This window comes from Amblyomma mixtum, chromosome 10 (genome assembly GCF_055824585.1).
Source record: "Amblyomma mixtum isolate Tamu chromosome 10, ASM5582458v1, whole genome shotgun sequence".
NCBI lineage: Eukaryota > Metazoa > Arthropoda > Arachnida > Ixodida > Ixodidae > Amblyomma > Amblyomma mixtum.
The window spans coordinates 161,890,685-161,916,248 of record NC_143021.1 but is presented as its reverse complement, the minus strand read 5'-3'; the positions used below and the strand labels follow the sequence as shown (position 1 = coordinate 161,916,248).

Here is a 25,564-nt window from a genome sequence, read left to right as displayed (position 1 = left end):
CACTCAAAGCGCGAATCCCACAAGCCGCCTCCAAACGCGCTCGCAGTCCATCACTCGGGTGGCAACAATACTGCCCGAATATTTGCAGTCTCGCTGTGACAATAAAAGGCATACTTTATTTGACATCATTTAAACTTACCTTTGCTTGCTCAAAACTTATTACAGGCCCGCGATTGTTTTAACACACAAACACTGTGTACCCTTTATTTGGCACTTATTAATAGTCATTTAACATACTGTATAGAATCATGGGGTTTGACACGCAACACTTACCTTGATCCTATCCGGCGATTACAAAAACGGTCTATCCGAAATACAACACAAAGTAAGTATACCGAGCCAAGTAAACCATTTTTCCAGTTATTAAACATCCTTCCTTTTGACCTTTTGAGCTCTTTTGAGATAGCGTTGTGTCTAAACAACATAGTAAAATATAATCAACCTTTCATTGCCTCCCTGTTTCGCTCTTCTTCTCGACTCACAAGAAACCTTACACATAGTAGCTTTAATCTGCCACCGAATAATAACATCTACAACGAAAGATTGGTGCAGTTTTCAGGAGCCAAGGTTTGGAATGCTTTACCCCCAGAAATAAAACAGTACCATGAAACAAATATAGCATTACGAACATACTTTATGAGCCTTATTTGACATATGTGACAGTCGTTTTCGGTTTGTGTCTGTTGTACCAGGTTGTTCATGACAGATTTTTTTCATTCTGCTGTAAAATGGGCATTATTTAATTTCTTCATCGTTGTATTATGTATTTTGGTCTTTCGCCGTGTTTTTGTGCTTTTCATTTTACGCAAGTGCTGAGTCATTGCCATCATGTATTTTGTTTTTGAACCCCACACTAGCCTCTGGCTATGGGTTCCGTCAGTGTTTTGACAATTTGTATGGTAAGAGTAGAAATAAAATGAATGAATGAATAAATGAATGGTTTGGCTTGGTTTGTTGGGGTTTAACGTCCCAAAGCAACTCAGGCTATGAGGGACGCCGTAGCGAAGGTCTCCGGAAATTTCGACCACCTGGGGTTCTTTAAAGTGCACTGAATGAATGAATGAACTAGAACTGAACTCCACTTCCCAGTGTCTTACTACTTTTGGAGCAAAATTATTTGTGCTAAAAGTGGTCGAACATCTGGATATGCCACAGAAATCGGCACATTCTATAAGGGTGGGTCGAAGACAGGATGGGTGAATGAATGATGCAGTGTCTCAACAGATCAGTGCAAGAATTTACAAGGCAGAGCCTCAGGCGTGGGCAGAGGCTAGTGCAACGTCGCTACGACTCGATCGTGTTGGATACTTCGATGAGAAGCTCGATGTAGTTGCCGAATTTGCGATCCACGGGGCCCAGAGGCGGCAGCTTCGGCAACACCTCGCAGGCTGCGGATCCGCTGGTGTAGTCGATGCACACCAGCTTCAGTGCCTTGCCCATCACCCTGTCCATCAAACCCAGCAAGTAGTCCTTGGAGCTGTCGCCTTCGCACGGCAGCAGGGCCTCGCCGATGCACTCTACCAAGTCGCTGTAGGCACTGTGGGAGCAAAACGGGTGGGAAGAACGGAGGGTCAACTTGGGATGTAAGTTACGGCCGGGAATGCAAGGAAATAAGCGGCCGGATCCTGCAGTCAACGGCGCAATAATCAGTAGTGTATCCGTTCACTGCGTGGTTTGCCGCCAGTAAACACTAGCGTAGACAGGCGGTGTTTGCAAGCCATTAGCCGTTATGTCACAGAGTGCCGCTACAGGTTGCTAGAGGGCAAACGAATTGATCTATAAGAAGTTCCGCAAACAAAGTTCCTCCTCCATTGAGCCATCATGAACAGCAATCTTTTCTTAAACACCACTGCATTTTGGTTCATTTTATATCAGTCTTCCTGCTTAGAGTTGGTGCGCGTGGTTTCCTTCTCATGGTACGCTTTGCGTTCACGGTAAAAAAAAAGAAAAATGATTGCTCGCGATTCACCATTGCTAAGCAATAAATATTTTGCAAAATCACGGTTTTTCGCATGTGGACACCACCGCAACGCACCTGACAGAGTGACTGAGGTGTCCACTGACCAAGGGAGCCAATTATGAGCGCCGTCAACTTTTTCATTGTGAATGCTAATTTACCACATGTACGCCGGTGGCCTAAGCTCCAGTGCCGCGATTCTTCAGCAATGTTGTCGACGCCAACGCATATTGCTCTAGTGCCGTGTTTCTGCCACAAAGTTTTGCACGTCAATGTATGCAGAGCACGTCTCTCTGTCACTACTGCCACACAGCTCAAAGCGCCAATACTAGTTTCATAGCAGTATTAGTGGACGAAGAAAACGACGCGGGAAAGTGTGTTGCCGTTTAACACCGCGCGAGCTCGGCTGCGACGACAGCCTAGCGCTGTCATGCCGCTTACTGCGAAGCTGATCTATTCACGTCGCCATTTATTTGATTTCTTTTTGTTTATTACTTTCACTTGGCACAAAACCACAAACACAGCAAGCATACAAACATCCTAAGATCTTACTCGGGTTTGACCCATCGGAATAGTGCTTTCTCATAAAAAAAAAATATGGACGCCTTCGAATGTCTGTGCAAGTGTGAATGCTCTTGTGCTTTCCGCACAGCGTTACTTTTCAAATAGGAAGCTCACTGCGGGCGGTAAAGTATGATGAAAGTTTTTGTTTTAACGCTGCACCTTCTCCACCATTTTTGCTGCATGTTTAAAAGAAATAATAATTCCACAGTGAGCTGTATATCAAAAATTAACATTCTGAATACTTGGATTTTCTTCTTTAGAAGGGGGAACTATTCGTACACGCCGACTACAGTCCATTTGAGAGAATTCGTATTACTTCTACAGCGACGTACTCTGGTACTGATACCATTATTGCAGTATCATGCTGCATGTTACTTTGTAAGCCCTGTAGGCCATTTAAAAGAATTTTGATAACCAACTACGTTGTTCAGAGGGTGCAGACATGTCTACGAAAAGGCCTTTGTCTTTGAATAGCTCATCCATGCATATTTATTAAGTACTACGAACTTCTGAAAGACGACTACATCATTTGATATCGCACCCATTGCTCAGTTACCAACAAGTTTTTTAAAGGACACAAAATATTGCCAACATTTTCACTCGAAACCTATTTGAATGAACGAATCGTAAAGCCTGTGTGCGAGACAGGAAAGTGGTCAGTATCTCCCCTCATGCAAAGCTGATAAATGTTCGACATGTCGAGAAGAGAAAACCATATCCAGAACACAGCCATATGCTTTTGGAAGTCTTACATCGGTTCGTTTTCAGAGTACAACTGCACGATTAAGATCGCACCTCCGTTTTCCTAAGGGTGGCAACATAATTTGCATTCTATATTAGGTTAGGCATGTCTGGGTAGCATACGAGATTATCAGCTGTGGCTACTCACCAGCAACTGTGAGGGATGACCTCCTTGGAGGGAGCAGTGACTACGGCGCTCTGCAGACTGCCCTTAAAGTCCTGAAAGCAGGCGTGGATCCCTGTGCCAGTGGAGTTCAAGCACGGGCCAGCCCTCTGGAACTCTGAGGAGACGAAACAGCCGACACACTCATAAGAAGTAAGAATACTATAAACTGTAACACGAACCAGCTCAGTCATTGCTCTTTCTGAATTTTTGGGCGCACTGGATAACGTCCTAATATCAATCACAATTCCCGGGCTGGCATTTTGTTACTTGTTTCACATTATGGGTTTTGAATTGTGGTGATTTAAATGGATATTGGAAAAATACTAGCAGAACGAAACACGATGAAGAAAAAGAGAGAGATGTACGGAAAAAGAATACAGAATGAAGCAGAATTTGATCAATGGGTTTATTTGTGTGGGCATATATCACGGAGTTGGTGGTGGCACATACCCTGAGGTCTACTCCCGTTCCAGTAAACAATGTGGCCAACATGCCTCTCTTTTCTACATACTCTGTGCTTTCCCTCGGGACACCCCTCCTCGAGGTTTGCAGCTCTCGAATCCAGACCAGTGGGAGGCCGCATTGCTCAGTTCCGACTCGGACACACAGATCAGGGTTGTGACAAGGCCGTAGGAGTCGCCGAACGCCAAGGGCTCATGGCCACTTGATGGGGCTATAACCCCACACTGTCTGCTACTTTTGTCGACGGAAATAAAGTTTATCCTCCACCTCCTCATTTGTGCTCTTTTGCGATTGCTCTTGACCTGTTGGCGTAGCGTTGATTCCCTACGCGTGCAAGCGTTTGTGGCCTTGTGTTTGCATTCGTGCTCTCTTTGCGTTAGTTGCCTTATGTGCGTGTTTTTTGGTTTTTGCTGACCCAGAGCAATAAATACGGATGCTCGTGAACGCTTGCGTCTTCGGCCTCTGCCTGACCGGGCTCAGATGGAATTCGCTACATACACATGAAATAGAAACTTTAACACCATCGCTCAATTTGCCTGGTTGGAGATGTGATAGGACGTATTAGCGCCTTCCACTTCCTCTCGGAGGTGGCTCATTTAAAACTCGCTTCCAACCCGGGTCACACGTTGGTACATTTTCACAGGTCACTACGTCACACGGGCATCCCCTGCAATTTTATGTTTCAGGACGATTGCTCGCGTTTGAAGAGCTCATGTCATTTGTCTTTCTTGTGCTACAGCGTAACTGCAATTGCAGTACACAAAGCCTTCAATCGCTGAAAGCGACCACATAATAAGTGTTTGCCATTGGAAAAGCTCACCGCCGGAGCATTTCTGGCCCCATCGGACGACCACCTCACAAGAAGCAGCGAAATCGATTCCTATTCCGCAAGTGTTTTGCAAAACCGTCGAATCTTTCCTCAAAGCCATATAAATTGGCCGAATTCTCCTCATACATGCCAGTTCCACCTCATTGCACCAAAGCCAATTGAACGAAGCTAAATTGCACATGCAGGGAAGAAATCTCATCGGAAGGCCGCAGTGACCATTGGTGGGTTCTAGCATGAGCCATCCATGGGGTCCTTGGAATAGATGAGAACTTACCCTCGTACATATCAGACCCAGCAGTGCAGACGGCATTGATGGCATCTCGCAGCGACGTCACGGCCACCAGCGCCGCTGTCTGCGACACGCCCTCCAAGCAGTCATCCACAAACCGCAACGTGCAAGCGGCCTGCCGCTTCTCTGTCCTGAAATAAGTAATGCTTGACTGGGCCTGTGTACGTGCATCCTGTGCGTCCGGGGGTTTGTATGGATGCAAGATAGCGATATTCGTTCAGTACAATAAAACTGAATGATCAAACTAGCCGCTGCAACAACTTTGATCTATTCAGCCACTCCCCGGTGTCGCAGAAGCAGAGGACCAAATATCACTTCTAGGCTTATGCCCCGCAGCTGTGGCTGAGTAGTTAGGCGCTCGGCTGCTGACCTGAAAGACGCGGGTTCGATCCCGGCCGCGGCGGCTGAATTTCGATGAAGGCGAAATTCTGGAGGACCGTGTACTGTGCGATGTCAGTGCACATTAAAGAACCCCAGGTGTTCGAAATTTCTGGAGCCCTTCACTACGGCGTCCCTCACAGCCTGAGTTGCTTTGGTACTTTAAACTCCAATAAACCAATAAACTTCTAGGCTTATGGTTAATGAGTTTTCATGATCTAGTACCACAGGGATTCATATTTCACTACGGCTGTTTCCTGGTCGGGATGTGTCCATGAAATCATTGTGCTTGTTTTTGCGGTTGAGAATTTTTGCATAAGTAGCCATTGCCTAGATAATAACTGGAACAACAGCAGGCACCGTAGAAGGCTACATTTTACTAAAATTGGCCGTGAGGTTTATCAATATTTTAAGCGGGGTAGAGAAGCGGATGATGTTAGGGCAGAAGAGTAATCTGGTTGAGGCCACGGAAGTTTGCATGACTGGCATAAACGTCTTTGGCACACGTGATTTGTTGTGAATAGAGAAACAGCATGACATAAGCGGCGGTTCGTAGAAGTATGCTCCTGCGGTACTGGTACAGAGCTTGCTGCTAGCCTAAGATATGGCTGGGTTTCTAAGTTAAGTGCTGACGAGCATACTGACATTGAATGTTAGATGGGAGTGGCTGAGGAACTGTAAAATGCAGAATCGCTACTTTTTGCATCAAGTAAAATAAATTGATAAGCAAATGCGCGAACAATAAAGGACTGTTTTTACCGGAATGAAACGAAGTTTAACTTCTGCTTAAGTTATTTCTGTTAAGAATGATACTTTTTTTTTCATGCCGTGCATAAAAAGACAGACCGCATTCACCACTACGGAATTTCTCCTAAAGTGAGGTAGTGCAAATCTGCACGGTATTCAAAGATGTTCCAACATTTAGCCTTCCATTAACCTTGTACTTGCTTTGATAGGTACTGGTAAATCTAAATGTGGATGAACGCATTACGTACGAATAATTCTTCTTTTTTGAATTCTTGACCGCTATTGAGGAAGGCATCTCGCAGTAATTCCTGCACCCGCTGTAGTAGGAAAGCAGAAGCGGGTACTAGCAATTCCCCCCCCCCCCCCCCCCCACCCAACCCATCTCCCACTTGATAGGAGCCTGCTCTTCGAGCTGCTAAATCAACTGGCTAAACATGGCTAGTGGACAGAGCTTATTCCGGAGACCTCCACTACGGCACCTCTTTCTCTCTTTCGTCTTTCACTCCCACCTTCCTCCATTCCCTTACGGCACGGTTCAGGTGTCCGCCGAGATATGTGAGACAGACACTGCGCCATTTCCTTTCCTCAAAAACCAATTCAGCAATTTTTTACAGAGCTCTTCGTGAGGCTCAGGCCCGTGCACTTTTGAGAAGTAGTAGCAGCCCCTTGAGGAACTTTTGTTTTTTCTTAAAATAATATTTTTCCTCCTCCTCCTCTTCCTGAGAGAATAAAACTCCTCCTTGCTCTTTTGCGCATTTGATACAGTACGCACTGCTCTATTCGTGAGTGGTTCACGACGTAACCTGAAATACGCGGGTTCGATCCCGGCCGCGGCGGTCGCATTTCGATTTAGCCAAAATGCTAGAGGTCCGTGTGCATTGGAATGTCAGTGCACGTTGAAGAATCCCAGCCTGTCGAAATTTCCGGAGCTCTCCATTACGGCGTTCCTGATAGCCTGAGTCGCTTTGGGATGTTAAACCCCATAAACATAAGATTATATCCGTTCGACCAGCGCAGCTGTTTACTGAAGAGGCGCCATCCACACTGGCGCAGTGCGCTTAGCATCTCTTCTCGCTGCCGGTGAGTTGACGGTCACGTGACCTCGAGATGGCCACGTGATGTGCTACGCTGATGACGTCGACGTTGCGCACGCCACACGTGAGGGACAAACAGCGTCGTATTAAAATTTCTAGGACGCCAGAAACCTTGAATACATACGTTATATGACTGCCTGCTTTATCTGACTGACGCGACCACTAAATTCATTACCATTAAATAGACAAACAGGACGTAAAGAAAAATATCTCGTTTCAGTACCTCGCACCTACTCATATATACAGTCACTACGCTACACAATACCGAAATTGTTGAACAGGTTGCATACTGTCGGATTTGATCCAGCTTGCGTGTGAAACAGCGAAATCAGATTCTTCTGTACGAAATAGTTGTATTGAACTTGAAACTGTTTTCTTTTGTATTTCGACTCCTTATTGCTTCTTTGGGTACTATTGTTTTTTGTTTTAGCCATGTATAGACGGATTTAGTCTACGAACATATATTGAGCTTGAAACTGTTTTCTTTTGTATTTCAACTCCTTATTGTTTCTTTGGGTACTATTTGTTTTTTATGTTTCAGCCATGTATAGACGGATTTAGTCTACGAACATGCAAGTCGATTTTATCTCCTATATGCGGCTGTGCCAACACTGTAAGGGGGCCAGGACCCCGTCAAGCTGTTTCCCCAACTTTTAGTCCTGGCCGCTCGTTTTCTTGTTAAAAGGAAATAAAGTTGAACTGAACTGAAGTTCTGAGATGTCGTGAGCACATTAAAATTCATTAAAATTACGCAGCACACGCCGTTTGTGCTGTGATGAGCGAGACTCCGTGAGACACAGCTGGCGCGATGTGGGCAATTATACACACGCGCATCTATCCTCGAACTCTTTGCCGGGTGAGGCCAGGTGGTCAGTGTTTCCGAAGGGGATGTAGTCGTCGCCGCATGCCCCCAGAGTCTCCAGCTTGCATCCCGCCTCCAGCGCAGCCCGGCACTGCCCTGCAGGTAGCCAGCAACAACAGCGGATGAGAGCGCCCATACGATCAAGGTGAGGTTACGCTTTTGATGCTGCGGCGCTATCCTTATGTCCTTTCTGCTTGTGCATAGCCAACTCGGAAAGAAAATAAATAACCTGCCTGCAATCTATACACGCTAGCACAAGTAAAAAGAAACAAGGTACTGCACCACGAGGTCATCTCCGAAAACTGAAAATACTGCTTAACTTGCGGTATGGTATGGAGGATGACAGTTTTTTCTCTTAGTACATGCTTTTACATCCTCACTGTGTCTCCTCATAAACAGAAAGTTTTGCCTCCCCATTTCTATTATCTCATAGTGAACATGTTATTTCGTACTTATGTCTGTCGCTTAGAACTGTTTAGTAGCTTTCTGTTCTAGATGCTTGATTATGATTTCATTTATTGTTCTTCTCGCCTGTCATATTGTGTCATGTTCAATGTGATTTCATTGGTAAAAAAACCTGACGTGTTTCGTCCCTTTTGCGTTCGAAATTGCAGTGCTTATCCAAATTGATCATGTGCTTTATTATGTCTGAATTCTGTATGCCCTGCTGCCTTGTAATGGGCCCCGGGCCTAGTCAAGCTACTCTGAAGTATCTTTTTGCCTAGAGGCCTTTTTGTCTTTTAGAGAAATAAAGAATATGTGTATGTATGTATGTAACTTGCTTCTACTTTGCAGTTTTAATGAACATGGTGAACGATTATGCAACTGAATGGAAGTACTGCAGAAAGGTTGAAATGCGGGCCAATTGGTACATCGTAAATTAAAAAAAGGAACAGTCAGAAAAGAAGAGGGACAGGAGAAGGAGTGTACACGCCACAACGACTGGACTATGAAATGAAATTTATTAGAAAATACATAGTCTCAGCAATGCCAGCAGAGCATGCACAACAGCAGCATCCCAAATCACAGGGCAAAGGAGACACTACCATATCAGTTTTTCAGGCCATGACTGTATTAGCACAACCTCGGTGCGCTTACTCGAGAAAGAACTTGCTTTTTTAGGTCAATCATGGTAGATGAGATTTCTTGTCTCTTTTGCTCTGTGATTTGTGATGCTGCTGTTGCGCATGCTCTACTGGTCTTGTTGGGACTGTGTATTTTCTAATAAATTTCACTTGATGGTCCAGTCGCTGCGGTGTGTACACTCCTTCACTTGTCCCTCGACTTTTGTGACTGGAAGTACTGTGCGATGAGAATAGAGCACGATTTGCCTCAAGCACTCTGATCTGCATGAGAATGGTGACGGCCATGCACCGAAGTAAAAACCGCACAACTTTTACTGCTATGGCTTTTGTTTAGTCCTATGGTGCTGCACTCCACCGTGAAATCTACAGCGCCAGCCTTAATACTTTAATTACTCGGCAATGAATTATTTTCCTTAATTTATTAATTAGAATTAACACATTTTAACTAGCTTAATTGAATTTACCACCTGTCAATTCTACTGTCACCTGACAACCCAACCGTGGCAGGTGCCGATTGCCTCCCAACAATGGTAGGTGAAAATGTGGAGATAAGGAATCCCCGCTGCATGGTTAGGGGAGAGAAGGGAGAGGGAAAGTGCAAGAGGGAAGAGAGGGTGGCCGTTGGCGGGTGGCCCAGTGTCATGGGAGGTTACAGATTGCTGCCACGGGAACAACCCGGCGAGGGGGCTACAGTGGAATGAGGAGGTTATGACGAGGGCGGAAACCCGCTTGTCTTCCTCGTGCAGACCATTGCCAGCCTGCTGGCGATACCGTCGGGATGCCAACAACCACGTCAGCACTTCCAGTACGAACTTGTTCATGTGCTGTGGAACGACAACGTTTCAACGCCCCTGATCCTACGATCTGCCGATGGATTTCGTCACCTACCATCGCCAACGACTAGCGGCAGCGACAGTGTGGTCTTCAAGCCATGCTTAGCGGCGCTGCAAGCTTCCTGGGCCATAAAAGCCGTCAACGAAGGATTTCAGACCAAAGGGCACGGCAGCTGGGCTTGCGCACAAATGGATAACCCGCTTGTCTTCCTCGTGCAGATCATTGCCAGCCTGCTGGTGATACCGTCGGAATGCCAACAACCACGTCAGCACTTCCAGTACGAACTTGTTCATGTGCTGTGGAACGACAACGTTCAACGCCCCTGATCCTACGATCTGCGGATGGGTTTCGTCACCTACCATCGCCAACGACTAGCGGCAGCGACAGTGTGGTCTTCAAGCCATGCTTAGCGGCGCTGCAAGCTTCCTGGGCTATAAAAGCCGTCAACGAAGGATTTCAGACCAAAGGGCACGGCAGCTGGGCTTGCGCACAGATGGATAACCCGCTTGTCTTCCTCATGCAGGTAAGAAAGCCTTTTGGGAAATGTTTTAGAGCCAGCGAGCGTTGCCTTGTTGTGCTGCCGTGCCCTGCGGTACTTCTTGATACATAGTATTGAAGAAGCGTAGCTTGTTGGGCCAGTTGGTGCATGGTATGTAGAAAACCAGCGAAAAAGACGCATTCACAAGGAGGAGAAGTACACAGGACAACGCTGGAAACACAACTGAAAGTTCTTTACTTCGCCAACATCAGAACAGGGCGCACATGCGCGAGAGCACCACAAATGCTATCAAAACAGCAAAACACAAAACTGATTAAGCGAGCGAAGAAACATGTGGCAACCTATGTCCCATTCATGAAAGTGTACTCTTTTGCCGTGAACCTGACAGAGCTGTCGCTGACGCATTCAGTACCTAACTGCTTGATTTTAAAAGCTTCTAAGATTTCTCGTTCTATCTGTGTTTTGCCGCGGCCGATGATTTTGACATTATGGAACAGAGGGGTGCAGTCTTTGCAGTGGTTGCAGTGTCTTGGAAGATTTGCTGTGTTGCCTGGCTGCAGCGAAGTGCGGTGCTGCCTCATACGGTCGTTGACGCATTGACCCGTTTGACCTATGTAGGCCTTACCACAGGACAGTGGGAGCGAGTAAACAACATCGGTTGTGCATTTGGTGAACATGCTCTGGTGTTTAACATTACATTTCTTTTTTGTGCTGATTTTTGAGATACGTGAACAAAGCGAAGGCAGTTTGGTGGGCGCAGAAAAGACTACCTTAACACCGTATTTCTTGGCTACCTTCTTAACGTTATGTGAGACTTTATGCAGGTATGGCATTACAGCAGGTCTGGATTCCTCACTAGGCGTTTCATCTCTTTTGTATTGTGACTTAAGTTTACTGGTCAAGGTCAAAGCAATAGAAACGAGGACGTCTTCAGGGTAGCCCGCTGACCTCAAGCGGTCAAGTTGCGCTAAGAAACTCTTTTGCATACTGTGTGCACAAGACCTGCGCAGAGCATTACCGAGGCAAAGGTTGGCAATGCCTCTCTTCACAAGTTTGGAATGTGAGGAGGAGTAGGGCAGCAGGCTTTTCTTGGTCCGTGGAGAGTAGCTCCAGCAAACATGGCTTTCATCAGAGAAGGTGAGAGTCAAATCTAAAAACCTAATTGAGTCATCAAGGGGCACTTCATGAGTAAAACTCAAGTCAGGACAGGTATCGGTAAAGAAGGTCAAAATGTCATTTGCGGCCGCTTCGACACTGTCACGGGAAGTTAGTTTCAAGAAAATTAAGAAATCGTCTACATACCTAAAAACTTTCACTACTCGATCGTCAATAAGCGTATCATGCAACAAACTGTCAAAATGAGATAAAAATATGTGGCACAAAATAGGAGCTACACACGAGCCAATGGGAACGCCCTGCTTCTGTATGTACCTGCAGTTTTCATGTTCTACAACAGTGGAGGAAAGGTAGCAAGTCAAAAGTTCCAAAAAGGAATTCACCGATATGCCCGAGCTGTTCTGGAAGGCCACTGCACCTCGGTTTTCGATGAGATCCCGCACAGTAACTAACAAGTCCTTTTGGGGAACTGAATAGAAGAGGTCTTCGATGTCCACGGAAAAGGCGGAATTGGCACTCACACTGGTAGCGGATAAGTAGTCCACGACGTCCATCGAGGTCCGAGCGCTAAAAGGGTCGTCAGGTGCCAAGGGGTCCAAGGATCGTTTCAAAAACTGGCCCACTAATTTCTGCCACGAACTGTCCTCTGTGACAATGGCCCTAACAGGACAGCCAGTTTTATGCGTTTTTGTTGAGAAAAACATTCTCAGCACGTCGGTATTATCTTTCTTATTAACTTCTTTAAGCAAACCGTTAAGATTGAGGTTCTCCAGGAGCTGTAGGGCGTGCCTTTTTATCTGAGAAGGCTTTGTGTTGGCAAGCTTGAAATTCTTGTTGATAGCCTCGTGGGACTTACTGGACAGAAGGCTGTTAGGCATAACCACGAAACCACCCTCCTTATCCGATAGGGTTAGGCTTAGGTCGTGGCTCTGGAAATAATCGCTGACATAACGTAGCTTAGCTTGGCTGGAAGCAAGATTAGGCCGAATTTTTTGAAGACAGTGAACGCTTTCTGCGAGGCAAACATCTCTTTCTTCGGAGGGTGCTTTTCTTGCAATGCGGCGGAGTGAAGCCAGTAGCTCGTGCTTTCTGATGGAAGGTTCGAGGGCATACTTAGGGCCTTTCCTCAACAGGGCGTCAATCTCCGGAGGAACCGCAGCGCCTTGCAGGTATGTCACAGAGTAGTGATACAGTGTGCGATGTGGTGCATATATTGAAATTGTTACTACTTGCGGGTGACGTTGAGACAAATCCTGGGCCTGATATGAAAGAACTTTCTCAACAGCTACGACAGATAGCCGATGACATAAAAACAATAAAAGAAGAAAGGTTAACATCGATAGACAACAAACTAGAACGCCTTACCCTACTTGAAGACAAGCTTTCGTCATGTACTGAGCATGTTGCAAATCTTCAGCAGCTCGTATTGTCTCTGGAATTAAAAGTAGACGATCTGGAAAACCGCTCCAGAAGATCGAATATTATAATTTATGGCATGCCTGAAGAGGAAGAAGAAAATAGCGACTCGCTGGAGCGAGCTGTGAATCAAAAAGTTGTCAAAGAATCCTTAAAACTGGAAGAAGTTGCAATAGAACGCATTCACAGACTAGGTAGACCAGCAGAAGACAAAACAAGGCCTATAATACTGAAGCTTCTAGATTTCAGGGACAAAACGAACATTTTACGTAACTGCCACAAATTAAAGGGCACCGAGTTTACCATAAGTGAAGATTTTTCGCCTCGTGTCCGCGAAATCAGAAAAAAAGGTATGGAAATACGGGAAACCAAAAAAAGATTGCGGTGAAAAAGTGTCGCTGGTTTTCGACAAACTAAAGATAAACGGTGAATTGTACTTTTGGGAGAACGAAAAATGTGAAGTGTCACCAATTGCAGCTCATCGGGTTACACCTTTACTAACCGAGGCTAAAAACCAAGACACAAGTACACGGGCTCTACGCACGCGCCGTCCACAACGCCCCAAATAACCTTCGTGAACAATAATGCGCGTAGTATTATCAATAAGCTCGGTCCCTTGGAATCTTTATTATTAGGTTTAAAGCCAGAATTCATGGCTATAACAAAAACTTGGCTCACAAGAGAAATCAAAGACTTTGAAGTAATTGCCCCCAACTACTCCATAGCACGCAAGGACAGGCTGACGCGAGGCGGAGGCGTGGCATTAGTGATAAGAAAAGATATACATTTCGTTACGTTACCTGAAGTTGAGGGGGTTGAAGCAATTTTTTGCAAACTCTGCTTTTCTGATTCTGCAATTGTTGTGGGTTGCGTCTATCTTAGTCCTTGTTCTGATCCTATCATACTTCATTCATTGTATACTTATATGCAGCATCATGTTAAGGGGGCGAGACTAATACTTTTAGGGGATTTCAATCTTCCTGATATTAACTGGAATACACTGCACCATACCTCACCTTGCGCTGATGTTGTTTTTGATATAATGCTTTCTTTTAACCTCTCGCAAATTGTAACAGAACCCACACGTATGCAAGGAACCAGCTCCAATGCTATAGATTTAGTTTTCCTGAGTAGTCACTTCTCCTGTCCAGAAACAAAGGTTGAAATTTTAGATGGCCTGTCTGATCACAAACTTGTAATGTGTTCTGTCCCGCATCATCATAGTGCCCCTTGTTTTCCATCTACAATAACGTACCCAGACTACAACCGAGCTGACGACACTACCATACTTGATACTTTATCACATGAACTAACACCGTTTCAGCAACTCTCAGATGACATTAATACTGACATAGAAACATTGTGGCAGAGATTCAAAAACGTTGTGTCATATTGCATTACTAATTATGTGCCTACCAAGACTAAGAGAATACGCAAACGTAATCCATGGATAACTCGAACCGTAATTCATGCCAAGCGAAAAGTTCGACGGCTGAAAAAAGTGCAGAAACGCCATCCATCACCAAAAAGAATTGAAAAAATAAACTCGGCCATCACTGATTTAAAAACCAAAATATAAACAGCTAAAACATTTTACTTTACTAATACGCTGACTCGTTTCTTAAAAGATGCTCCCCAAAAGTTCTGGCGTCACCTGAACCCTAAATCACGAAAAGATAACCAAGCTTCTCCAGAGGAAAACAGAAATATTGCAACCACGCTGAATAACTACTTTACTTCTATTTTCACTACAGACAACGGAATTAAGCCTCGTATTAGTTTTTGCTCAGGAAATAATTTAGAACCCCTTACTGTAACAGAAGCAGGAGTCTTAAACCTATTTATTAAACTTGGACACAAAGAAAGGATCAGGACCTGATGGAATCTCTAACATTTTCTTGCGTAGATATGCCGAATGGGTAGCAAAATATTTAGTAATACTTTTTAACAAGTCATTGTCATCGCACACCATTCCCAAAGAATGGAAACTAGCTAAAATGACACCTATACACAAAACAGGAAGCATATCAGATCCCTCAAATTTCAGACCAATTTCACTAACAAGCACTGTATGCAAGTTACTCGAGCACATTATCTTAAAGCACATAACATCCTACTTAGAGGAAAATCAAATTTTAACACCTTTTCAGCACGGCTTTCGGAAAGGAGTTTCTACAGTCACACAACTAATCGAACTTACACATGACATATCCTTCGCTATTGATCAGCAGAAACAAATCGATCTCATTTTCTTAGACTTTTCGAAAGCTTTCGACCGCGTTTCACATTCCAAACTTATTATGAAACTTAATGCAACCCTTGGAGCTGGCCCTATAGTAGATTGGATCGTTGATTATTTAACTGACCATACTCAATTCGTCGAAATTAACAATGTTAAGTCCGAAACAACTAATGTTACATCCGGCGTGCCACAGGGTAGTGTTCTTGGCCCAGTATTATTTTTAATTTTTATAAACGACTTACCTACTAGTATTTCTCACAATATTAAACTTTTTGCCGATGACTGTGTACTTTACCAGGAAATTAACTGCGTCAATGACCATATAGCTTTAAATAACGCTTTAACAGCAGTGACCAAGTGGTGTGAAGAATTGCAGATGACTATTAATGTTAAAAAATCAGTTGCTTTATCCGTAACCAGAAAGATACACCGATCAACTTTTCAGTACACATTAAACAATATTTCTCTTGATTCGGTGTCCGAATATAAATATTTGGGCATAACACTAACCTCTGACCTCAGATGGGATTCTCATGTTAACAATGTCACATCAACCGCCTTAAAACAGTTATTTTTCATTAACAGACGCCTCAAACTAGCACCATCAGAAACAAAGCTTCTTGCGTATAACACATATGTCAGACCAATTCTAGAGTATGCTAATGTTGTTTGGTTTCCTTTCACTAACAAGCTCACTAAACAAATAGAAGCAGTGCAGAGGAAGGCGGTCAGATGTGTATTTAATAGACACAGGTTGACAGACTCACCAACAGAACTAATCAAACACGCAGGACTACTAACCCTTCAAAACAGAGCAAAACTAGCGCGCCTTCAAACCATGTACCAACTCGTACACAATCAATTAAAAGTCGCCACTTCAAGATACATATCACAATCACAAACGCGACAAACACGTAATAAACACATACACACTCTAAACGAGTTTTCATTCCGTACTGACACTTTCAAATATTCATACTTCCCTCGTGCTATACGCGAATGGAACACCTTGAACACATCCATTGTTAGTAGTCCATCATTGAATTCCTTTAGCACACGTGTGGAAAATCAACTACTTATATCTTAGTATTTATTGAGTTCATATATGTCATTACCAAGTTATTCCTTCCGTTTGTGTTTTCACTTGTGGTATTATTGTCCGCCAAAATCAATTCACATGCCCCTCATTCTGGTTTATTTGTTATTCGTATCTTCTAATGTATAATCTCGTGTCATATTTTTTATGTACTTTGATTAATTACCATTGCTATTTTTTTGTGTGCCTCTGTACTTTGAATGCCCTCCCTGTTACGATCCCTGATGGGATTTACAGTATCGAATAAATAAATAATAAATTAAAATAAATATATATATATATATATATATATAGCCCAGCTACCCAAATTGTTAAAACCTACCTCTAGCTCTCCGTTTTGCAGATTAAATTGTAAATTCTTTCTGCTCCAAGGATGGGCACTGCGAATGGTATAGCGGGTGAGCGGTTTCAAGCATTCAGTGTTGCTTCAGAGAACTTTACGGCTTCTTCAAACTAAACGCAGTGGCATCCACTTTCTTGTTCGTTGTGGCTAGGGCAGTGCAGAGGGTTTATTTACAGCTCTCACCCATCAAGCAGAGGATGAAGTTAGAGTGCCTGATATGACCTACTGTGGAGGACATTATCTAATGTGCAGACGCCATGGCGAATGTTCAGAAAGCAAATGTTTGCTTTTATGGATAAATCGGCCAAGAAAAAGTGTATGAAATATTTGTGTTTTATCAGAAAAATTTAAGTACAGTAATGTCTCTGGGAGGCGCGCCTATTTTAAACATGCTATATATTGCACCGAGCGCACGCTGAGTCAGAATCCCGGGCACCGAATCAGTAACCGCCGAGAACCGCGCGCAAGTATTTTCGTGTCTCCTCAGTTGGGACCAGCTTCCCCAAGCTCAGCGTCCGGTGGTGGGCACCCGTTTTATCCCACAGTCTGGCGCAGCGACGATCACAGCGTTCTTCTGATGTCTTTCAAACCTTTCTTCGCCGCTACATTTACGGCTTATTAGCATATAGAAAACGAGGATTCTGAAGCATTTTTTCCGCGTACTTTGAATGTAACATTGATTTGAAGCACGTGACACAGGCTCCTGTAAATAGTGATTTTTGGGGGTTTTTAAAGCGTGGTATACTTGTTTGAAAGTAAATACACGAAAACAAGAGCATCATCCGCTCTTGAACGGCGTTCCGCTGTCATAAAATCCCCTCGCTGTTTAACACACACTCTTATTGCTGGCGTCGCAAGGTCAGCGTCTAACTTCACTTCTATATTAGTGCTGTTTTTTATTTCTGTAATCATCATTCTACACTTTCTTTTATTGCACTGCACTATTTCAGTCTAAATATCGCTCTGCTTATAATGTGAGTCCATAATGGGACTGTAGTTAGACAACAAACTTTGGGTGAAAGCTCAATCGCCGTTGCAGTTGTGTCCACTTAAGCAGATTCACGCCATCAGGAACAACAACTCAGCAATTAAACCTCAATTTGTGAATGTACTGCTGCATTCTTTGGAACCTTGATTTTTCATCAAGTGATCTGAGGTTATTTCAAGATGAGAACACGCGAAAAGCCAGGTATGCGAATCTTATTTTACTAGAAATTAGGAAAAGCTATCAAGAGCGTACAGCAGTACTAACCACGGCCTTGTAGGTTGAACACCAGCCAATTTCTCTGCATCGGCGTGCGCAGTTCCTATCGCTCACTTTAACTACATATACCCCTTCTGGCCTCACACTACAATACTAAATTTCTTCGTTCACTTTCCGAGAACAGCCTTCAGAAGGTTAGGCAGATTGTGACATGGCGAAAACTTATTCACCAGCATTTATTCCCATGGTGCGATAGGTAAGCCTAACCTTAATACCTACTACCCGTTAAATGAGAGGGAAGAGGCTGCAAAACAGGCTCACCTATAAGCGACACAGCCAGCAGCACGAAACCGACGGCGTACTTCGGGAGCATTCTCGCAGCTGTTTGCAGTGCGCTATCCACTCCCAACTGGCCGGCGATCACATTTCTGGCTATCCTTTAACAGACTATATGTGGCGTCTCCGTCAACGAAGTCAACGAACTATGCACAATTTCAAAGAACAAAACATGCAGCCAGAGAGAGAGCACGAACTATCCCGTTTGTCCTCGACCACTCACCAACAACGCGATTGGTATGCAGGAGCGGTGCTTAGCGCTTAGGCTTGCTATGAGAAAATAAAAATGAACAGAAAATTTCTTGGAGCGCACGCCAGGCTACTGAACGACGTGACACACTCGTAAACTCAAAGCGGTGATGAGTCCGCCTAGGTGGAGCTTGTTTCAGTAAACCGCTGATTACCGATTAGCGCGCACGGCGAAAGGTGCGTCTCCGCTCTTCTACTTCAACGTAGCAGTGCATGGACCCCTCTCTATACTTGATTCGTTTCATTCTCTGGTCATCTGCTTATGACTCTGGTCACGGAGTCCCGGTGGCGTACAGCCGACGAAGCTACGGTAATTTGCATTAGCAAGCCCTTCCCGCTGTTCTATAGCTGGCTCGATAATGAAATTCAAAATGAGTTTTCCCGTATCGCGACGGGCAGTTTCATTTCGTATGAATGCAGCGCAGCCGTTGAAGGTCTACAGTCTGACAGAAAGGGATGAAACGGAGTTTATTCTTGCTATGTGTATCAGGAAAGAATGGTGACCGTGTTCGCCGGGATTTCCTTAGATTTCAGGGGCAGCAGCCGCGGCGGTGTTCTGTTTGGGGCCGCGGGCTTCTCGACACCGATTAGCGAGGACGATGACGCAATTGCCGTGTAAGGAGCTTTTTGGATCCACTACGCCGCGGGACCTCAATGAAACATTCCGCATAACGATTCCTCTTATTACGTATGTTTTCCATGTGACTCATGTGGACACTGCGGTCCAACGCTTTGGCGCAGGCAGGATTGGCATTTCACAAAAATAGACATAACAAGCGAAGATACGACAAACAGCGTCTAAGAAAACATTGAAAACTGACATCTGGTTCGCTCTACAATTGGCTAAAATGATTTTCCAACATTTCCTTGAATGCATCACACTAGAAAACGTTAGCGGGGAGAGCATTCCAGTCCACAATTGTGCGAGGGACGATACAGTGCTTATGCGAGCTATTTTTCGATAAAATGAGGTTAATGAATACTGATCAGAATATCGAGTCCTTCTGGCGTTGACTGCCTGCGCTGCAACTTGGCAGCTCGCTATGAATTTGGCTTGAAAGGGTGTTGTAGAGTAACACAACGTGGTTGATTTTTCATCGTACTTTTATTGTTTCGATAGCCTATTTTATCATTAACTGAGTAGGTGAAGCGCCTTTTTGTACATCCCGAACATATACCTGACCGCCTTTCCTTGTATATGTCCTAATTCCATAAAATATTTTTCATTAAAGGCTCCCACTGGTAGAACATACGAAGTCTATACGGACTATGCGGGCAAAGCATGCGGGAATTCATCCGGACTACGTATGACGTCGTGCACATCACATGAAAATCATACGGGAACCATGTGGATACCGTATTCAAACATATGAAAGGCATATAGATTTCCTTATATTTCCTCCTATTACATACACTCCATATAGAAGTAATTCCCCGTGCGCACTAGGAAGGGAAGGGAACGTTTCAAGTAAATGACAGAAACTTTCTGGGGGGGGGGGGGGGAATGCGCAACGAAAAGTTTCTCATTGTTGAATAAAAACTGGCCGCACGAGCTACGTGACAGGTTAAAGACTTTCAGCTGAACGATAGTGTTGTGCGGGCATTAATCAGGACTAATCGAGAGCGGGGGCAGGAAATGAGTATCTAAACAGGGCAAGTAGAAAACGTAGTGGCCTGTAATCAGCCGTTATTTTATGTGCCGCCATGGTTCCGTTCGATGCTCACGCTTGCGGTGATGATTCAAGTTTAATAAGTGCCACAAACGTCCACCGTCTCGTATTCGAACTTCTGTGTTTATCTCAAGATTTAATGCTCTTTTGCTTCTTTTCAGACTGCAGGGTAAGTTGCGCATGACGCGCTTTAATTAAAGTATCTATACTCGGCACGACAGCAAGCAAAAAAAAGCAAAAAATATTTAAGGCACCGAACAGTTCCTGGGATTGGTTATTGCCTGCCTCCTATCCTGTTGCCTTCGTCCCGACTGGCGTGGCGTCTGAATGAAATGGAAATCGAAACACATCATCACAAATCCCGGCTCCACGCCAGCTTTCATTGTACAAAATAACGATTCAGCTACATAATCGTGCACGTTCCTTGTAAGTCTATGTTGTTTATCATCCATAAATTGTCCATTAAAACTGTGGGAGGCACTGTAAGGCGGAGCCTTGATGCACGGCCATGCATTAACGGGTTTTCTCTTTTCGTACTGTGAACCTTAGTATAGAGGATGCCTCTATTTTCTTATCCCTCTGACAAGATCAGCGAAAAGAGGCGCAGTCACACTTGAAGGGCTTGACACGGCTTCGTGTCCACTTATTTGAACTAAAACAGTTTGAAAGGAGATCGACAATATGTCTTAAACAGTCTAACCACTTTTGGCCAAATCGCAGGGTGAGATTGATCTGAGCTACCGAATTTACTCTGATACTGTAGTCTTCTTAAAATCGATTCATATATTTGTGACAATGAATCTTCCTTCTATACTGTCCGCGCTGCCCGTCCGTCCCTATGCAGCATTCAAAACCGTGCTTTGATTGGAGACCTAAGAATGCATCTCCGGGATTCTCTCGCCTTCTCAAAGTCACGCAACATTACCAGGAATTCGGAAGAAGCTGATCAAAATTTCCTTGACTGTCGCCATTAAAACACTAGAAAAAATACCACCAACTGTTGGTGTGAATGCAGGATGGCCCAAATCTTAGACGTATGGGTTTGCCTGTTGATGGATTCACTTATTCTCACCCAATGGTCTGACGCGAGCCTAGTGGTATAATCTTCAATTAAGCGTTGTATTTTAGGTAACCGTGTTTTGTGGTGCGCAGTGATAATCCGGCGCCTTCTATTCCATAAGGTGAGCTGTGGGCTACCAGGCTAGGGGTGATCGAAAAAACCCGCAAGTTCTTGGTGGCTCTCCGCTTGGCTACGCATAACTGTGATGCAAGTTGGCCAATGTTCCTGCCTGTAGGCTGCTTCCCCGGTATTTCACGGTATCTATCTCAGTGTGTGATGTAGCTTAGCCTTTAGTGGCGTCTGGCTTTTATATTCGGACTGGCGCGGTCTGTGCGAAAACGTATGAGTATCGGAAAGTGGTCGCTTCCCTTTCAATCGCCCAGCACGTCCTACCAAAAGCGCTGCTGGCGGGTATTCTGCGGACGAGTGAGGTCTGATCAGGGCTGCTGTTGGCGGCTACCGTGCGCCCAATTTGCTACTTTACGACCAAATCTGGCAACGAAAGTTCCAGGCTGGCTCCCTTGCTGCTTTCTGGCTACTTTTAGCTTTTATTTTTGTGCATTTACTAGCCATTTCTTTTAATCACACAATCCCCACCCGCAGAGTTGGTGCCCATCGAGGCACCCCTACGCACGGCTATGGTAGCTAGGAAACCGACATGCTCCAGCGGCTCGACTCTAAAGAAGGCGACAACTTCTGAGAGAATATTTCACTTGACTATGGGGCCGTGAGGGAGCGCTGCTTCCAGTTCTTCAGGCAAATGGTGATGCGACTCTTGCAGCGGCTTAGAAATGCCTCGTCTGCACTTCTGAGGATCCATGCCATCATCCCGATCACATAGAAAACGATAGCAGCTGTGAAAGCACTGAAAGTGTCGCTGAATATTTTTGGATCTTCCTCAGTCCCAAATAAGTCAAGTGTAGACAGTTAGCGCGCATTTGATCACATATCATGTTTGGATTTACAGCACACAGCGGGATAGTACAAAGGCACTTGCGGTGGATTCCCTATTCCACATCTGGCGCAAGGCACATTGAAAGTTTCTGACAGTTCCGGGATCTAATGGTGATGCGGAGTGCGTGTTCTCCTATCTGGACTTCACAAAAAACTGATGCGCAACAAAATGAAGATGGACTGCCTGATAGCGATTGCAGCAATCAAGTTCGGTCAACGGCTTCAGAACAGCTTCAACGTCCTACTCAGTTCTTGGCTAGAATGTCACAAAATTACTGTTACAAGACCGTTACCAACGCGAACTGAGCATTTATTAATGTATTTATTTATTTGCAATGTACGCGTATTTTGAACACCATGCAAAAAGTCAAATTATCGTGCTTAGCGACAACACTAGGTATCCTCTTTCTTACGGTGATTAAAACTGCTGTTATTTAGGTTTTTTTATCGCACATGTGTTCATATATCGATTCCGTTATAGTTGGCTCAAAATTTCGTATTAAGAATTAAAGGCATGGGTATTTTTAGCTCGTCCTGCCTCCTTTTAAATGTGTACAACGGCAGCCCCTGATTTGGTGACGCGTTTGCTTGGTGACATGAATGTCAACAAGTAGACACTGTCTGAGTGAAGTTGCGCAGTTTCAGCCCGTCCTCTGAGGTTTCTTGCATAACACTCCGACTTTGCCGGCTACACTGGTTGTATCCCCATGCGATGCGTCGCGTATTCCCCCGTAAGTTCCCGCGTAAGAGTATAATGCACTGCGGGTAAAGCATCCTAAATTGGGAGATAAAGCAGAGGTCAACGGATGCCTGATTGGCCCTATTCCTCCTGTTTTTGACAACCACATGGACAGAGAGAACGAGGATTGTGCGCTGTTATGAGACATACGTAAATCGACAACGCTGAAGGTCGTGCCGCATCCCGGTTGCTTGTCTATAGCTGCACACGATTTGCTCCCCTCCGCACGTACAATGCTGTTTTCGTGGTTGCAGAGATATCTTCAGACGGGCCGCAGTCGTCCTAGCCTATTATTCGCAGCACCCCGCCGCGGTGGCTTAGTGGTTACGGCGCTCGGCTGCTGTTCAGAAAGGCGCAGGTTCGATCCCGGCCGTGGCGGCTGAGTTTCGATGGAGGCGAAATTCTAGAGGCCCGTGTACTGTCCGATGTCAGTGCATGGTAAAGAACCTCAAGTGGTCAAAATTTCCGGAGCCCTTCACTACGGCGTCTCTCATAACCTGGGTCGATTTCGGACTTCAAACCCTCGTAAACTAAACTAAACTAAACTAAACTAAACTAAACTATCATTCCCAGCACATGGCTGTTGACCTCTGGAAGAGTGATCACTAATGGACTTGTGTTGTTTCGCTGAAGAACCGGGCGATCATGCCATTGCTTTTGCTGCGAAGCGAGCGAAAATTCTACTGCGGGACTGTTGCCCATGGCGGTGATACAGAAGAGTTAGACACCGTAGGGTTGTTTTGCGTCAGAGGCAGTGAAGTTTGGTGCTGCTCAAAGGGCAGGTAGTGCGGGCGGTGCTGCGGTCTTCGAAGGGGCTGTGCCAAAACGTAGCATGCCCGAAAGCATGAGGCGCTCCGTGATGGCACGGACGCCTGTTTTTATGATCCGGTTAACAATTTGTTGGGCTTTTTGGAGAATGGAAGATATGATTTATCGCAGGGATGCTAGAACGCTGTCGCTGTCTGAGCCCCGTCTCTTTGAGACGGCTTTGCCGCTCCCCTGAGGCAGGCTGCTTGGTGGGCGCGTGGGTGGGCTTGAGGAACACGGCGAAGCATTTTTGGGATTGTTTAGGTGCTCATTCGCCCGTTTAGCGTCATCAGAGAAGGTGATTTCGCAGTTATGACCGACCAACCGACCGACCGACCGACGGACGGACGGACGGACGGACGGACCGACGGACGGACGGACGGACGGACGGACGGACGGACGGACGGACAGACAGACAGACAGACAGACAGACAGACAGACAGACAGACAGACAGACAGACAGACAGACAGACAGACAGACAGACAGACAGACAGACAGACAGACAGACAGACAGACAGACAGACAGACAGACAGACAGACAGACAGACAGACAGACAGACAGACAGACAGACAGACAGACAGACAGACAGACAGACAGACAGACAGACAGACAGACAGACAGACAGACAGACAGACAGACAGACAGACAGACAGACAGACAGACAGACAGACAGACAGACAGACAGACAGACAGACAGACAGACAGACAGACAGACAGACAGACAGACAGACAGACAGACAGACAGACAGACAGACAGACAGACAGACAGACAGACAGACAGACAGACAGACAGACAGACAGACAGACAGACAGACAGACAGACAGACAGACAGACAGACAGACAGACAGACAGACAGACAGACAGACAGACAGACAGACAGACAGACAGACAGACAGACAGACAGACAGACAGACAGACAGACAGACAGACAGACAGACAGACAGACAGACAGACAGACAGACAGACAGACAGACAGACAGACAGACAGACAGACAGACAGACAGACAGACAGACAGACAGACAGACAGACAGACAGACAGACAGACAGACAGACAGACAGACAGACAGACAGACAGACAGACAGACAGACAGACAGACAGACAGACAGACAGACAGACAGACAGACAGACAGACAGACAGACAGACAGACAGACAGACAGACAGACAGACAGACAGACAGACAGACAGACAGACAGACAGACAGACAGACAGACAGACAGACAGACAGACAGACAGACAGACAGACAGACAGACAGACAGACAGACAGACAGACAGACAGACAGACAGACAGACAGACAGACAGACAGACAGACAGACAGACAGACAGACAGACAGACAGACAGACAGACAGACAGACAGACAGACAGACAGACAGACAGACAGACAGACAGACAGACAGACAGACAGACAGACAGACAGACAGACAGACAGACAGACAGACAGACAGACAGACAGACAGACAGACAGACAGACAGACAGACAGACAGACAGACAGACAGACAGACAGACAGACAGACAGACAGACAGACAGACAGACAGACAGACAGACAGACAGACAGACAGACAGACAGACAGACAGACAGACAGACAGACAGACAGACAGACAGACAGACAGACAGACAGACAGACAGACAGACAGACAGACAGACAGACAGACAGACAGACAGACAGACAGACAGACAGACAGACAGACAGACAGACAGACAGACAGACAGACAGACAGACAGACAGACAGACAGACAGACAGACAGACAGACAGACAGACAGACAGACAGACAGACAGACAGACAGACAGACAGACAGACAGACAGACAGACAGAC

At 45.3% G+C, this 25,564-nt stretch overlaps 1 protein-coding gene and 1 pseudogene across 1 annotated transcript; one reads left to right on the top strand and one right to left on the bottom strand.

The window, feature by feature from the left end:
* Window positions 1–143: 143 nt before the first annotated feature.
* On the bottom strand, window positions 144–8,382 carry LOC149327545 (uncharacterized). Its single transcript, XM_089564909.1, has 5 exons — window positions 8,367–8,382; window positions 8,056–8,185; window positions 4,994–5,139; window positions 3,411–3,543; window positions 144–1,537 (listed from the first exon to the last, which is right to left on the bottom strand). The coding sequence occupies exons 1-5, from the start codon at window positions 8,380–8,382 to the stop codon at window positions 1,285–1,287; spliced, it is 678 nt and encodes a 225-aa protein (XP_089421035.1). The 3' UTR covers window positions 144–1,284.
* Window positions 8,383–9,076: 694 nt separating this feature from the next.
* The window catches only part of LOC149327544 (uncharacterized), a 63,701-nt pseudogene continuing 47,213 nt past the window's right edge, over window positions 9,077–25,564 (top strand).

What these genes read in the sequence shown, in the direction of transcription:
- LOC149327545 (XM_089564909.1), bottom strand. An exon ending in GAGTTCGAGGATAGATGCGC is followed by an intron (nt 5,140 to 8,055) that starts GTGTGTATAATT and finishes TACTTATTTCAG; the next exon opens with GACAGAGAAGCGGCAGGCCG. An exon ending in TGGGTCTGATATGTACGAGG is followed by an intron (nt 3,544 to 4,993) that starts GTAAGTTCTCAT and finishes TCGTCTCCTCAG; the next exon opens with AGTTCCAGAGGGCTGGCCCG.